The sequence below is a fragment of the Mytilus californianus genome, unplaced genomic scaffold (genome assembly GCF_021869535.1).
Source record: "Mytilus californianus isolate M0D057914Y unplaced genomic scaffold, xbMytCali1.0.p SCAF_5, whole genome shotgun sequence".
Taxonomy (NCBI): domain Eukaryota; kingdom Metazoa; phylum Mollusca; class Bivalvia; order Mytilida; family Mytilidae; genus Mytilus; species Mytilus californianus.
In genome coordinates this window covers 13,827,083-13,844,175 of record NW_026262701.1, presented here as the reverse complement: position 1 = coordinate 13,844,175, position 17,093 = coordinate 13,827,083, and the positions used below count along the sequence as shown (strand labels likewise).

Sequence of the window (17,093 nt, the reverse complement as noted above, 5' to 3'; positions counted from 1 at the left end):
CCACCAACAAAAAAGAAAGAAACAACGAATTGTCATGTTTTACAAAGTAGTTGAGGAACTGGTAGCTTCATCTCACCAGCCAGGAGTAAAAAGAGACAGATTAAGGCAAAAAAATGCTATAAGCACAAACATTGTTGAACGACTGGAAACAAAAAACTCAAAATCTAATCAGACTATTCAGTGTAACATCGACAAAAAGAAAAACCCATTATTAGCAAGAACCATAGTAGACAGGAAGCATCTGTCAGGACAATTTTAATATAGAAAATTGAGTAACGCCCTTCAACACCTGTATACGTGTTGGCAGAAGATTTATCCATCATGAATGAAATAATAATTTCGTATTTATACGAACTGACATTATCACGATTAAAACAAACAATACTGAATTCCGTACACTCGTTACTATGATATCCTTAACAAAGTACGCTTGAGGCTTAAAGTTTGGATAGTCACACAATGCAAATGCACAGTGAGCATTAAAATGTGAAGAACATCAACAGAACATCCAAAACCGCCTGAGATTTAGTTTGCATGTGCGCAACTTTATACATAATTTCGGAACTGAAAATTTCCAAACAGGAAGCACTGGCTACTGGGTAAATGGAACTTTTTCGATTGATATTCTTAGTTGGAAAATACTAGTAGTTGTTTTTATCTATTATGTTTTTTTTTTACGTATTAACATAACAAATTAAGTTATCACGATGACCTTTTCGAACATATGATATTGACAAAAGGGTTTAAAATATATAATTCACTTAGTTCACTATGATTAGATAAATGAGGCGCTTATTCTGCTCAAACCGGTGCTAGAGGCCATCTTGAATTTGTAGTGAGTTTTATTTAGCTTTAGCTCGTTGCTGAAGGCCTCACTTCAATTTGACTTCTCTGAGGTGGCCTGTTGCAAGTCAAATTTTCTGCTTCTATCTTCATTTTCACGTGGCTTTATTATTCCCGCCCTTCATTCCGGTCGGCCAAACTTTTTAGAGCATTGTTTTATTGGTTTTCCTCGTGATTATCCATGAAATATTCTAAAAAAAAATCAACTTTTATCAGTCTAATTTTGCTGCCTTATTTTTTTTGTCTTTAAAGTTCTTATGAACATTCCTAATTTGATTTGTGGTAGCTCACACGGTGTCATGATTATGATTAGCCTAAGGTGTAGAAACATTGTAAAAATAATTCATTCTGGTTAAAGATATCTTTCGTAGCGAAATTGTACATACAATTGTAAAATTTGCAATGTGGTATTACAATTGATCACAATTTTATTCAATAGCAACGCGAAGCGCTAAATAACCTCTTGATTATAAATAATAAAATTTATAAATTAATTCTTAGAAAAAAATAAAATACTGAAATCTGTTTAAAAAAACCCAAAGAAAGTCCATTCTAAGAATAAATTTATCAAGAGAAAATTCATTTTGTCCGTTCTTTATCTAATTTTAATGTAGATAAGACAAATTATCATTTTAATTCATTCATCCACTCCTCTTATCACCAATATCAGTAAATAAACTTAAATAGATAAATACGATTAGTAGACCTGTGATCTAAACAGCGTAAGACAAATCTGTTTACTAATAATACATCACCGAGTGGCACATTTGGATCACATTTTTCGAATTGAAAAATAATATTTTGGTGAGTACCTTATTGTTGATATTGGAACTTTTATAACTTATACCTGCTAAATACCAAGGGTACTGAATTCCATATTGTTTATTATAATAGTGAGTTTCAATTAATATAAAATAAGGAGACTTGGACCGACGGGGTGATTGCCAATGAGACAACTACCCTCTACACAGAGATGAAATGACGAAGATTTTATTCATGAAGGGTTGTTGCATTCGGCGCCTAAAATTTTGATATCCTAAGTATTTTTTTAACAAATACATGATTGAAAGAACGAGGTTAGGTTTTTTGAATTTATTTTACTGAACATACGAATGTTTATTTTTTGATTTTACCGAGTGAAATAAGGCGGAGCGTTGAGTGCTAAAAAATTGGTAACTCCTCCACATGATAAGGTATTTGTCTGAAGTCAGAAACCTCGTCATATTGTGGCTGTCTTTATTTCCATCTTTATGTTTTTTTTTGTCCAAAAACAGTTTTGTGTCATGTTCGAAGCCAGGAACCGCTCACCGCTTAAAAAACTTTTTTGTCCTGAAAACAGTTTTGTGTCCGTTCGAAGTCAGGAACCTCACCAATGATTGTTTTTAATTTCATCTTTGCGTTGTAATCTTTAAATCAGTGTTTTGTCAATTCAGGATCCTCTCTTTTTGTCCTGAAAACAGTTTTGTGTCTATCCGAAGTCAGGAACCTCTCCAGTTGTCTTTAATTTCATCTTTTTTTGTTTGTTTTTGTTATTTAAACAGTTTTATGTCTATCCGAAGTCAGCACCTAGCCAATTGTTGTTTTTAATTTCATCGTTGTGTTTTTGCCCTTAAGCTACTTACCAATGCTTGTCTTTCTTTATTTCATATTTGTGTTTTTTTGTCCTCTGAACAGTTTTGGGTCTGTCCGAAGTCAAGAACCTCACAAACGGTTGTCTCTTTAATTTCATAATTGATTTTTTTAGGCCTGGAAACATGATTCTGTTGATGGCAGATCTTGTATGATCTCTGTTGATTTTATTTATAACGATTAAGAACTTGGCATTTTGCATAGACACTTGTTTATTGTTGAAGACCGTAATTTTCTGTTGTTTTTCAATCGCATCGTTGGTTTCATTGTAACGTTTTCGCCTCGTGTAAAAGAAGTTGTTGATTCGCCTCGATCTCAAGGCTGGTCATATCGAAACTTCAAAATTGGTATTTGCTTCATCTCCGCCAAACACGCTGAATTAATCAGTAAAGGCAAATATTGGTAGGCTCGGAGTCCGTGTCCAGGTCTTTCTGCGGAATGTTGCCGTGTGAAATACATAAATTAAGGAGATGTGGCATGAATGTCAATGAAACAACTATAGGTGTCGGTCTAGTATAACGTAGGGTTCATATTAATTTCGCATTCGCATGTTATTGACCTGAATATTCATTTCATTTGCCAATGAACGTTGACCAGCCATCCCTCATCATCAAACTTTTATGATAAGATTTGCGTTTACGACATCAAAGTAATGAACTTTAATTTAGCTGTATTTTCGTTAAGGAATAAGCGATATGTTTTTACTTATTTCTGAATTTAAAATATGTATGCACATGTTATGGTATGTCAATTTTATTTTGATTATCTGTTTCAAGTTTTATATATCTGAAACAAATATAGAATTTGTTTGACAATCTGTTTGATATAAAATCACAAAAGTACACCCACTCAAGCGGGTTGTCTGCGAAAGGTAAGACCAATTTTAATATGCCAGCAACTCTAAGGATCATATTTTCTTGAATAATCATAAGTTGGCGTAAAATAGAAAAAGTTTTGGCGTTATTTAATTCGTAAAGTTTTTTTTATTAAATTTTTAAAATCAAACTTTACATTTTTTTAAGTTTAAACAATAATATCTCATAAAAATTGAACAGTTCCATGCCAACTAATTGCAGATTTGAGATGTACCCACGATCTACAATATTACCATGACTGGGACTAATACCTAGTACCAGGCCTAGGTAAGGCAAATGTTGTATGAATCTAGGTACTCTTTCAGTCGATTCAGTATTCCAATGTTTAAGATATTTAATGAGTGCTGGTCTCGAGTAAATGCATTGACAATTTGATCGCGTGTCGATATAAACCGATTAGGAATACGGTTTTACTGAAAAAATGACATATTTTCCAAGATGAAGAAAAACAAAAGGGAAATATAAAACAGCGCTTAAATTACCAATATATCTAAATATAGAAATAGTATGTTTCATTTTATTCTAGTGATGGCGTTGACCCGTGTAATATTAGCTGTGCTTGGATTCTGTTCCAGGATAGTTGAATCTCTACTTTTCGTCATGGTAAACTTTTAATATTATTTGTTTTTCTACACACAAGAGGTGCTTACTACAGGGAAAGTTTATTAATGCATAGAGTAACTCCCGGCCTAGATATAGAAACATTTAGTTCTGATGAGTTAAAGAAGTTATAACACGGTATCACATAACATTTTCTGACATATCACAATTATATCTTTTCCTATTTCGAAATTTATATCAAAGACTTTAACTTTATTCTTAATTCTAATGGCCTTTTCTTGAGATTTTTATTAAGAAAACAATCGAGCCTTTCGAGCGTCTGACCATCCAAGCTTTAGATAATTGTCACTACCAACCGTATACAAACATTTGCTGTCAATTATATTAAATACAATAAAACATACAATTGAATATGCGCTTAATTTGATAAACACGGATACAGGTATACACACAATAGCTTTAATGAAATAATACAATGTTTGTTATAGCTTTCTTTCTTCTGTCCGTTATTTGGAGCCTCGTGTTGCATATGTCAAGTAATATATATTTATAACATTATTTACGTCGTTTCAGATTGACTGGTATGACAAGTATGTGTACTCACCTTTACAGACACTATTGCTACCTATTGTATCCCGTATACCACGGTTCCTAAGTATAAGAGGGCTAGAATATACCATATTTTCAGCAAATATTGTTTCATGGACCAGGACTGCTCTAGTTATTCCTATAGCATGCTGTCTTAAGTAAGCCTTTGATTTACAGAGTTCACAACTTTGAAACTCTAATACACATTTAATAACCCTTAGAGCTGGATTCTTCATTGAACCCTCCGGATTTGTCTCACTACTGGATATTACAAATTTCTGACTTAAACTGAAGAGTATTAACGTCATTGTCAAAATAAAAAAAATTAAAAAAAAAAAAAAACGGCCAAACGAAAAAAAAACAAAAAAACAAAAAAACAAAACAAAACAAAACAATGTACACTTCACAGAAAACTAAAGATCGAGCAGCACAAACCCCAACAAAAACGGATGTGAACTTATAAGAGGACAAACTTCGTAATGATTTCAAATGCTTTTTAGATTATTTTTTTTTTATTGAAAATCGATTCTTTTAATTGTTATCAATATAGCAACAACAGTGTCACTATAGGAGCTGTTTAATATCCATATATCACAAAACTATTACAATGATACTGAACTAGACGCGATGATATACATTTTACTGCAGTAATCTCACAACATTATCTTTATTCATTTTTACCTTTTCACTATGTTTTTGAAAGACAAATTCGTTTTATTATTTACAGAAACCAGTATTACTGGACGGCATTTTTCCTTGTGGTATTTCACGATTTTCTTGACCATCTTGACGGCATCGTTGCAAAAGCTCAAAAACAAATATATGGCTCTGTAGACGATCCTCTGCTTGGCGGATTCATGGATGCTTTCTGTGACAAGGTATAATACATAGAACATATAGATTACTCCGCTGCTTATAAAACTGTGTTCGTGGACGCCATTGTTCTTTTTTTTTTACTAAAACCAGATGTCACTTTAGCATTAAGTCTTCGAAAGCAACTCAATAAAACAACCAAATTTCGAAACTAAGTAAACGACCTCATCTCAATCCATTGACGCAACTGGCATAACCATTTCACACTATATGACCGTAAAATCAACTAATTCGACTGTATGTGTTGTAAGGTTTGAATGTAATCGGTGAAGATATAAAGAGCACCTTCATATAAGAAAAACGTCACCATTAGATGTGCATTTTAACAAATTCAATAATTAGCTATCGAAAAATGTAATTACATATGTATCAATTAGAAATTTATGTATACTGTTGATGATTTCTTAACTGACCTTAATATTCATGTATCTCATTGTTTAGTTTTTGGTGCGATTTGCTTAGTATCAACTTTAAAATATCTGTTATGATTAATTTCTCTTTCAGCTAGTGAATGTTTTTGCCCTATGGTCAATCCTATTGACCACCGATTTTACCCAGATGACCTGGAAACAGACGAACATTTACATCACATCTTGTTCCGTTATTATAGGATTTGAATTTGTTCTCGGTGTTGTCAGAGTACAAGACTACTTCCGCTCCTACTATCTCAGGTATAACGAAAGTATTACATTCGAAATTTGTTAATGATTGCATGGGAGGTATAAATTGCTCTGTAAACGACATTCGTTACCTTCTTACGATCCAAAAACAATGAATTATTTCACATTTTGCTTCCTATCATATTATTATGATGACTCATCAAGAGGATTAGACTTATCTGACAGCATTATACTCTAGTGCCAAGGGAATATTTCCCCTATACCTTGCGTACAATAAACCCCACATTATTCTTTTTGTGTCTGTCCCTAGCCAGGAACCTGAAATCCAGTTGTTATCGTTTGTTGCTGTCTGCTATTTGCTTCCTTTAGTTGTATGCTACAAAACCTACAAATGTTGTAATCAGTAAGTCAGTAATCCCCAAGAAATGTATTTATACATGCTTTATATTGTTAGATTGCTGTTTCATTGACAGATATCCCATTATAAATCATTCTTACATTATACAGGCTGCTCAGAAAAAACGACGCTTTAATAAGTAAAGCGGACACAGCTGCTGTCATGGAAGGAAAATTAAAAGAAAAATTAGAATCAATGGGCATTGCATTCCTATGTTTGGCTGAAGCTTCTCCTATACCTATTACTTCATGGTGTATGTAGACATTTCGTTTTACTTTTTAATTTTCTAAAAAAAACCATTAAGATCTTCAATGTACTCGTAGTAATTAAATTATTATTTGGGTTCATCATGGAAACTAATAAGGTACCTCGCTTACATTTTATTCGAAAAGATGCCATTGGCTTTTCAGCTGCAGAACAGAGGTTGTTAGCTTTAAAAAAATAACGGTAAGTGTTTTAATTAGATTATTTACATTAAAACTATTCCAATGTTGTATATATCAATGACACAGCAAAAAACAGAGGGCCTTAATTCATACCCGAAATTAAACCTGTTAATAGATTAAAAAGAACACAAAACTTTACGATACATTTGATGGGCCTTATTCATACCCGGAACTAAACCTGTTAATAGAATACAATGAACTCAAAACTTTACGACACATTTGTTGACTTATATCCTTATAGTAAATTTTACTTTTCGTATAATCAATATAACTGTTTAACCTGTCTATAGTGTATACACATAAAATTTATTATGTTGCATTCGAGCTAGTGTCCACTACCGATACTTCAATAGGACAGCATAGTCATTATCACACGAACATTCACGTTATACTAAGCTGATGATATATTCACTCCAAAAGTTAGGCAATCACCATACAGAATGATAATAAGCGTAGTACAATTGATTACAGATATATTTCCCTTTTTGTTTCACTTCCCTGCGCCGATAACCGTGACTTATTTCAATCGTTTCCGGATTTCACCAGTGGGAAACAAGACGAATGTTTCATGCAAAGCAACACATGGTTTAACTATTAGTTATGATGGGCGTTCGTATTGGCAAAAGCTTCTTGTGTTAGTGCATCGGATATGTTTGTTTTTGTTGGCCAGCTTTAGATTTGTCTGTTTTGTGTGTGTATGTGCGTGTGTGTGTGTATTGTCCTTTGCATATGTTTATTTTATGTATATCCTTTCATGTGGTGAGTTGGCAGGAGGTATCTTGAACCTTATATACACATTTCATAATCGGACGGATAAGGACTTTAAAATTTGAATGAAAACTTTCCATTTTAAAATAGTTAAATGATTAATAAACGGATATATAAGCGGACTTATCATTCTGGTTCTCAGTTCTTCCGACTGACCATGCAGGCTTTTTATCAATGCAGTAGTTGGCACATATATATTATCTGGTGAGTGTTTTTGTACTATCATTAATTCCTTTTCCATTGTGTCGATTGATTATATATTTTAGCTGGAATAACTGGAATCGCATGCCTGATCATGTCTGTAAGATTGGCATACGCCAGTTTGCAACATAAGTTGAAAGCACGTGAACAAAGAAGACGAGATGAAGTAGACTTTGATGAAATTCCAGAAACCAAAGAAGACGGCGAAAAGGCAACCTACACAGAAAAGATACCAAAGGTAAACAAAGCTGTGTAAACTGACACTATTTCCTGCCTTTCAAGCCAAAATAAAACATGACGTGTTTTGCAAAAGATATGAGAAAGTAATAGTTAGAAATTCTGATTACTTGGAGTGATGATGAAATAATGGACAATTCAAACGATACACTGGTGACTGGTATTTGATTGCATTTGCCGGTAACTTCAATAATCAGAATTTCGACTTGAATGATGGACGCCTAATAGAAGATTATTGGATTCGGAACAATTAACCAATAACATTTCTTGTATACTGTGATACGTGTATCAGTTGCTGTATTGTTACCATAGACTACATATAAACAGATTCAACTAATAAAGCAAAAATTTGCAACCAACAACATCTTATAAGTGGAAACGAGGATGAACCTACTCAGAATACTAACTGGTAGACGTAGAGACGCGGCTATAACTGTTCATTGCATTCGTTTTGAATTGTAAAGACGTTTAAGATGACAGTGTGATTTTATCAGAAGAGCATGCGATTGTTTTGTGATAATCAAGAGACGATTTCAAATGAAACGACAGACATTAATCGCGCTCATTTCATCTGCTATCATTGACTAAAAGCTAGTGACTTTCTTTAGTTCTTTTGCAAAACACACATCCCTTGCACATATTTTTCCATTTTATCACAATAATGCACAAAACTGAATAAATACTGCTTAATCCCATTAGAATTTGTCTTAAGTAATATTTTCAGAGCCAAATCACCAATGCAGAGCTTAAACCAGAAGTTTGATAGCTTGGTAGTATATCGGTAAGATGTAATTAGTCTGTGATATTAGATATTAAATCTTACACCATTTTTCATTTTATTTTTCTATTGAATAGTAGTATCTTGGTATTATTATAAGACAATCGCAATTAAGATACGTTTTTATTTTATGCTATTCTGTATTTTTAAATTACGTTATACAAATCATATATGATCTCTAGTCGTCAATTGACATCAACCAGTCTGTAATGTTTCGTCCCATGTGTGTATACGTAGTCGGTCTCATGTATTTGCTTACATTAAGAAATTAACAACAAGAGTAGTTTGAAAATAAAACTTTAAGACAATGAAGATGATTTCAACTTTCCAATTGTACTCTTAACGTGCATTTCTATGTAGAAATATTCAAGCAGCGCTTGTAAATGAACTAAATATCCCCCAGTTGGTTGATACGATATTCCAGAGCTTGCAATTCCTTTCATGATTTCCTTTATAGAGGGTTGCTACGTACAAGGAACTATTGAATCAAAGTTTCTGACTGTTAAAGTTGATGCCATCGTGATTTGGTTGACCGTATTGTCGTGGCCACAATGCCGTTATCTTCCCTCTATTGTGATATCACCGAATGCGGCAGCACTAAATCTGTAATTACCATGAGCAACACGCGACGGACGAAACATGTGGAGCAGATCCTTTCCGGAGCAACAGAGGTCACCCTTTGGTTTTTTTTTTCGATTGGATTTTAAGATGATATCATCTTTCAAAGATACAAAAAAAAATTGTTTAGCTGATAATGGATATAAAAGTTTGAGACTAAAAATAATGAATAATTTAAGCTTTGAAAAAAATCTAAAAAAATCTGCCATATACCTCATATTTGCTTTAGTTCAAAGTTGACATTATACGGTTTTTGCTGTTGATTTGCATTTAACGCTCTCATTATATTAGACTTTCTTAACTCTAGGTCTCAAGCGTTTCAGATGCAGTACCAAGAAACACACATTGCGCACATTTAAATGATATCATACATTTGTATTAAGCAGTCAAAACCCACTTGTGTCAAAACCCAAGAAATATACTTGTAAGAACTTTTCAAATTAGAGGCCAAACAATGGTTAAACAGTATTCATTTGACTGCTGTTGATATCTATTCTTTAATTCATAGCCTTTATTTGGACGTGTCTAGTAAAAGACGAATTAAAAGACTGCTTTACACAGACTGTTTTTTAAAAAGATTTTTAGCCTGTGATTCACAAATATGTATTTAATTTTCAGAAATTAAGAAAATGCTACAGTGAATCAAATGCATCTAAATTCTTGGCTGAAAGTATTGAAAAATCAAACAGGTAATTCCCATAGTTTCTAGTAATAATATTTAATCAAGGCACAACGCTATCAACCGACTTGATTTTTTTTAATATTGTAACAAATTTAACATGGATTCAGTAAGACAAACCACATAGAACGGTGCATGCATATGTGCGATAAAAACCCGAAAGTCACTTATTATAAACCATGTTTAAACCTAAGTTCAGGGAACACATCTATTGGAACCATAACTTCAAAATAATTATGGATTCCATTCAGGACTACGCCAGAGCATGGACTAAATGAGAAGAAGTTGAACTGGACACTTTTTCAGATTTGTCAAAACAATCAGGTCTCTGATAAAACGTCATATTCATAATTTGAAAAACTGTGTGAATGATCGACCAAAGTCCGTTTTCAGAAACAAAGAAGTTGTGAAATGTTTATCATCTCTTCACGATAAATGCGTTGTTGTTCATAAAGCTTCAAATAATATTTTCTTTGTATGTAAATCGTACTACTACGAGTGTCTTGTAAAAGAATTAGGATTAAATGAGCACTCATGTAATCACACATGTAAAAACATATCATTTGACAAGAATGAGATTTTCGCGAATCATAAGTCCTTCATGGCTTCAATGAACATTACATTGAACTGCAAATCCGAGGACTTACCTTGTTTGTATTAGATACTTAAACTTCACAAAATTCCGTCCAAACAACGGCACATTGCCGGCGGATCTGCATTTTCTACAAAGGAATTGTCCATTAGATTGACATAAATTCCGTCTGCAGTGAAAGAGAGTCTTCAGAAATACTGTGAAACTGTTTACTCACGTTGTGGTATTAACCATATGTGTATTCTAAAAAACTCTAAAGAACTTCTTGATTATTTTAAATCTAGATCTTCCTTTGAAATTAATTCTATCAAAACTTTTGATTTTTCAACCCTGTATACCACCATTCACCATGTGAAATTGAAAAATCGTATAAAAGAAATAATCCACAATGCTTTTCAATATAAAAATGGTAGCATTGCTTTGGAATACCATACAGCATGTTTTGTTATATAGTGAACAAAAAGGTAAAACATGCTAGACAGAGGAACAAGTGATCAGTATGCTGGAGTTTCTTATTGACAACATTTTTGTTGAATTTGGAGGTAGACCTTTTTAAGAAATTGTCGACATTCCTATGGGAACGAACTGTGTGCCTCTCCTTGCCGACCTCTTCCTATTTTCATATGAGTCGGAATTCCCTCAGACACTTGTCAAAGAAAAGATGACCAAAGAAGTCAGATCATTTAATTTCACATTCAGATATTGATGATGTTCTTTCCATTAACAATCCAAACTTGTCTGATTGTTTCCATTAATATATCCTCCAGAACTAGAAATTAAAGAAAAACCAAACACGGCTTCCTCTGCCTCAGGTTATCACGTTGTTGATCATCTTAAGTACGTGTTATAGTGTTCTTTTTATTTGTCCTTGTACATTTTAAACCTTTACTGTTTAGTCCAATTTTGGTAATATACTTTTTGCGTGGCTCGGCACTTATACATCCCGCCTTTGTATTATTGTACTATGGTCATTTTTGTATTCTTGTCTTTCATTTTTGCTTATGTACTTTGTCTGTAGAGTGTCTATATGCAATTGTGTGTTTCTTTGTTGAAATTTTTATTTGGTTTTATAGTGATTATTACAATGTTGACTGCCGTACCCCAAATTTTGACATTTTTTACCTATTATATCTGTTTGTTTTGCTCACTCATTGTTGTCAATAAAATGGAATTCTATGCGTCTGTCGTACAAGTGAGAGGTTTAGCTAGCTATAAAACCAAGTTTAATCCACCATTTTCTACATAAGAAAATGCCTGTACCAAGTCAAAAATATGACAGTTGTTTTCCATTCGTTTGATGTGGTTGAGCTTTTGATTTTGCCAATTTTTAAAGGACTTTCCGTTTTGAATTTCCCTTGGAGATCGGTATTTTTGTTATTTTACCTTTACAATGTATCATAAAAACATCACAGTTTTCCTTTCAGCACATTGTCAGAAGAAAATGATTCAACTGATGATTCCATATTTGATGAAGGTGAAGATACTGTCCGGCCACTACGACAGAGACATAATTCTGTTCCAGTAAATGCTTTTGATACACGTGTTGATAAAGTGTATACTGTTGGTTGTTTTGATTTGTTTCACAATGGTCATATCACTCTGCTGCAACGTATGAAAGCCCTTGGGAAACAGGTAGAGTTTTGATTAACAATTAATTAAAATGAATGAACGGCTTTATACTTATATGTGTTTTATTATTTAAGTGTTCCTGCCAATATCAAAGTTTACAATCAATGTTTGTTTCAATGCTTGTTTTTGTAGCAGGTCAGTGTTTATGTTGTTCCGTTGTTTTCCTCTTATAGTTGATATGTTTCCCTCGGTTTTGGTTTGTGACCCGGATTTGTTTCAGTTAAATCGATTTATGACTATTGAACAGCGGTGTACTACTGTTGCCTTTATTTATATTCAAACGTACAATTTATTCTTCCTTATCAGACTGATTTGTGACGTTTGAACGTATACTTTCAGTCAGTAAAATTTAAATAAATGAAGAAGTCAACCAAGGAAATTATTATCGGTATTTTTTTCATTATACATATAATCATTCAATGGTTAACATTAAAAGAAACGCATTTCATACAAGCACTAGTTAACAAAGGCTTACTAGTATTTGTTAGCATTGACCATTTTCAAAGTGTTCTATAGATTGAACTAATATTCGCAATAAATACATAAATTTGATGAGTTTTTACAGTCACTGCTGGTGGACGTTTTGTTCCCGAGGGTATTACCAGCCAAGTAGTCAGCACTTTGGCGTTGACATGATATATCATTGATACGGCCATTTTCTGTTTATTATATGCTAGAAACACAAAAGGGTTTCTACCCGCAGGAATAGAAAGCCTTAATTAGATTTGACACAACATTTATAAATTTTTGTTTTTCAATGCTCTACAACCTTGTATTTGATTGGCCTTCTTTCTGTTTGGATACAAGCGCCACTGGTGAGTCTTCTGTAGACGACATACGCCTCTGGAATACAAAATTATAAGCCTGATATCTTTTGTGAGTTTTCATGTTTACCATATTCGTGAATTATTCGGAAATATAGATTTTTTTTGTACTAGCTTACGAAATGGAATGGAATGCGAGCTTTATTGAGTTTTTCTCTGGTGTGGCAGTAAGTATAAGCAAATTAGTAAATAAGTAGGTACAGACAAAACAACAATGATTAAATATTATATTCATTGCAGTCTCCATATTTGGCTTTAGAAGGCACTTTTAATATTGCATTTGTTTTCTGAGCAGTTGTTGTTAAAATAGTGTCCAATCTATATTTTGAAGGTTATAGTAGGGGTCCATGACAGTAGAAGTATCTTCAAACTAAAGAAGAGAGTACCTATAGACAGCACAGAGAAACGAATGCTAAATGTCAAGAAATACGCAGACATGGTAAGAAAAATCTTCTGTGACTGTATAATACCCTATGTAAACCTATGTGTACCCAATACCTAATATGAATAGTAGCTAGAATATTGCACTTTCTCTACACAATTTTTTAATCCATATTTTAAAGCTATGTTAAATTTTCCTATATTTATGCAAGAGCTATTCATTTTGCTTATATTTTTAAGAGTTAACTATGTTTTTTGAATTGTAGAAATTTGTGTTAATTGTATATTGATCTAAATTAATGAAGGAATAAGAATATAAGAAGAATCAAAATGTCATTTTTTATTTAAATTGTCGTTTTAAAAGCACAACAGTAATTATAAACACACGAATTCCGAGAAACAATTATGTATTACGTTTTGTTTAAATGTAACATACAATTAAAAAAATCACTACGGAATCCAACATCTTTTTGTGAGAAATTTTAAATGCTTTATGGTGACTAGCAATATTTAACTTCTAAAATGGCAGATGTCTTAAACAAAACAAGTTGGTCGCGGATCGTTCTCACATTTTGCTATTATTGAAATATTGAAATTAGAGAAAATTAATATTGTTAGGGATACAGTTGTAGTATCTATTTCAATAATGATTTTTAGACAACTAACGCAAACTTTGGTGTATTTTGATAGGCGAAAAATATCTTTTGTCTGTTTGACGTCATCAGGTCTGTGTAATTTTGCTCGTGTCGACATAAAGACAAAACCAGGAACTACAAATAAGTTTGACGTCATAAGATGAAAAACTTTAAAGCAATTAAAATGTTGATTATAAAATAATGTGCAACTAGTGATGAGAAAAAATTATTAATCGACCTACCATTAGAGTAGCAATTTTACAATATTTTGTTTTATGGTAAAGAAAGACAAAAAATTCTGTAAAACCTGCCATATCCATATGTAAATCAAATCAATAAAAACATAAATTTTGAAAGGAATAATATCTCGTATAAGTGTTTCATCTACGGCTCTGATGGCGAAGTTTGTAATGGCTAACATAGGAATAATACTATGATATAATTTGTTAACTTATTTTACACTTTACCTTAAGGTGTTTTGTATTGGGAGCACTGATCCTACCACCTACCTTTCCTCTGTTGTGGCTTTATCAGCTTACCAGACAGCATTGTATGTCCGTGGAGATGATATGCCAAGCTTTCCTTCTAGACCCTTTGTACAATCTGTCATGCCTGTCTGCCTGCTTCCATATACTCATGGTGTTAGCTCTACCCAGATTAGAAAATTAAAATATGCTCATATCAAACATGATGATGACATTAACAAGGAACTACATTTATGACAATTCATATCACATAGGAATATGGAATATATTTAAGACAGATTAAATTAAAAAGATAGATTTATATTTATTTAAATTATTGCAATTATGTGTGTATTCATTCATAATATCTGTCATGGTTGTGAATTAAAGCTTAAGGACAAACCGTAGTTCGTATTTATTAACCCTTAAATATTGCTTTACGTATTTAAGTTGATTTATACATGTAAGTATAACTTAAACACTAGATTTGCTTTCATATTAAAAGTTTATGAAAAGTACAGGTATATTCTGAATACCTTGCTTCATTTTTTCCCCAAAATATCGATTAGGAAATGCATTTGTACAGTACTGTCATTTAAGCTGCTAGCTACAATAAGTGCATAGTATATCATTAAAAACAATAATTTTTGTCAGTCTTTTATAATACAATGCCAATCTAGCACTGTATTTTTTTTAGATGGCCGATTTGATAATTTATAGAAGCTAGATAACAATTATATGTATATATCGTCATAAAACAACACAGGAAATGTAAAAAAAATAATGAAAATACAGTTAAAATTCATCGCCACCCAACAACATTTAGACAGTTGTATTCTTTCTTGTCATTTGCATAGACGTGGTGCGGTTTTCTTTTCACAGATGACCAAAGAGAATAACATTGTTTGGTTCTTTCATGTTTCATTTGATATTTAGAAAATTGATTTTTCACAAGACGTTTAAGAATTATCATAATTTTTCCCTAGGTATATTGTGTAGCAGGTACTGACCCTACAAACTATATACACTGCATATTAACGGAAGATGTCACAGAACGACATATGTACGTACGTGGTGATGATATGCAAGATTTTCCAGCAAGAAATCTGTGTGAAGCCCGGATGACAGTGAAATTTCTACCATATACTAAAGGTGTGTCATCAACGAAACGAAGAAAGAGTGAATTCACGTCATGTAATTATGGAACACATGCAAAGGATGACGTGCAAGCAATATTTTATTGAGTACAGAATAAGACTATTCATTGTCATTTGTTTTTTTATACATGTTGTGAGACTGAACATTTATCTAGAACAATTAATTTAGAACATGTTACAAAATGTAATAATCATTCAGATGTATTGTTACTTGCGTTACTTTAAAATTTAATGTATCGTTATATTATATTCAATACATGCCAATAAGTGATAATAGACTTTTGATTTAAATTTTGGTTACAGATGTTTTGTGTCATTAGTTTGCTTTTACATTGACGTAGCACTCCTCCACACCATCCCCCATGATATCTATCATCAATACTTATACGACTTTAGTGCATATTGTCAATAAAATAATATTAACAAAGAAGTTGACATTAAAAAGACTTGGCTTCAATTAAAGGTTCCGTATGTTCAAAATCAAAGGTAGTTACTTTTTTTTTAACTACAGGAATGAATTTTATGATTAAGAAAGATTTATTCTAGAATCACGTGTTTTCTCGCTGCTGATGAGCTATAGGTCTACGAGGGTACCATGTGGGCTATAGGTCTACGAGGGTACCATCGGTCTAGTAGTATATAACAATTATTCCTCTTGTATGTAAATTTCAATCGTTACGACGTTACGTTGCTTTTTTAATTTTACGCTTTTTGTCCCTCGCGCAACGCGTTGCGGGAGTCATAGAAATACCAGGCGTCCGTCCGTCCGTCCGGTCTTGTTAGCGCTCTCACGTGTACAATTCTTGGCAGATTTTTATGAAACTTATATATCATAGGTCTATATCAGCAATATCTCGTACAAGTTCGAAAATGAGTACCGATCAACTATTTTTGAAAGAGTTATGCCCTTGGAAATATTAACTATATTGAAAATTGCATTGTTAGCGCTCTCATGTAAACATTCTTTCAAGATTTTTATGAAACTTATATCATAGATTTATATCAGCAATGTCTCGAACAAGTTCGAAAATCTGTATGAATCAATTATTTTTAAAAGAGTTATGCCCCTTGGAAATATTAATTATATGGAAAATTGCATTGAAAGCGATCTCATGTGTACAATTTTTGCAAGATTTTTTATCAAACTTATATTATAGGTATATATGAGCAATGTCTCGGACAAGTTCGAAAATCAGTGCCGATCAAATATTTTTTAAAGGAGTTATGCCCTTGGAAATATTAATTATATTGGAAATTGCATTGTATTTGCTCTCAAGCCTTCATTTCTCTAACATATT

General features: G+C 32.6%; 1 protein-coding gene across 2 annotated transcripts; it reads left to right on the top strand.

Annotated features, from left to right (window-relative positions):
- Positions 1–1,559: 1,559 nt before the first annotated feature.
- On the top strand, positions 1,560–16,100 carry LOC127702005 (uncharacterized). 2 transcript variants are annotated; one of them, XM_052205981.1, is made up of 11 exons: positions 1,560–1,647; positions 3,874–3,950; positions 4,482–4,654; positions 5,224–5,374; positions 5,874–6,040; positions 6,497–6,639; positions 7,867–8,039; positions 10,053–10,123; positions 12,130–12,337; positions 13,490–13,597; positions 15,625–16,100. In XM_052205981.1, the coding sequence occupies exons 2-11, from the start codon at positions 3,876–3,878 to the stop codon at positions 15,880–15,882; spliced, it is 1,527 nt and encodes a 508-aa protein (XP_052061941.1). In that variant the 5' UTR covers positions 1,560–1,647; positions 3,874–3,875; the 3' UTR covers positions 15,883–16,100. The 2 variants fall into 2 exon arrangements, with proteins under 2 accessions (XP_052061941.1, XP_052061942.1); XM_052205982.1 differs by lacking the exon at positions 1,560–1,647 and adding an exon at positions 3,323–3,343.
- Positions 16,101–17,093: the final 993 nt, after the last annotated feature.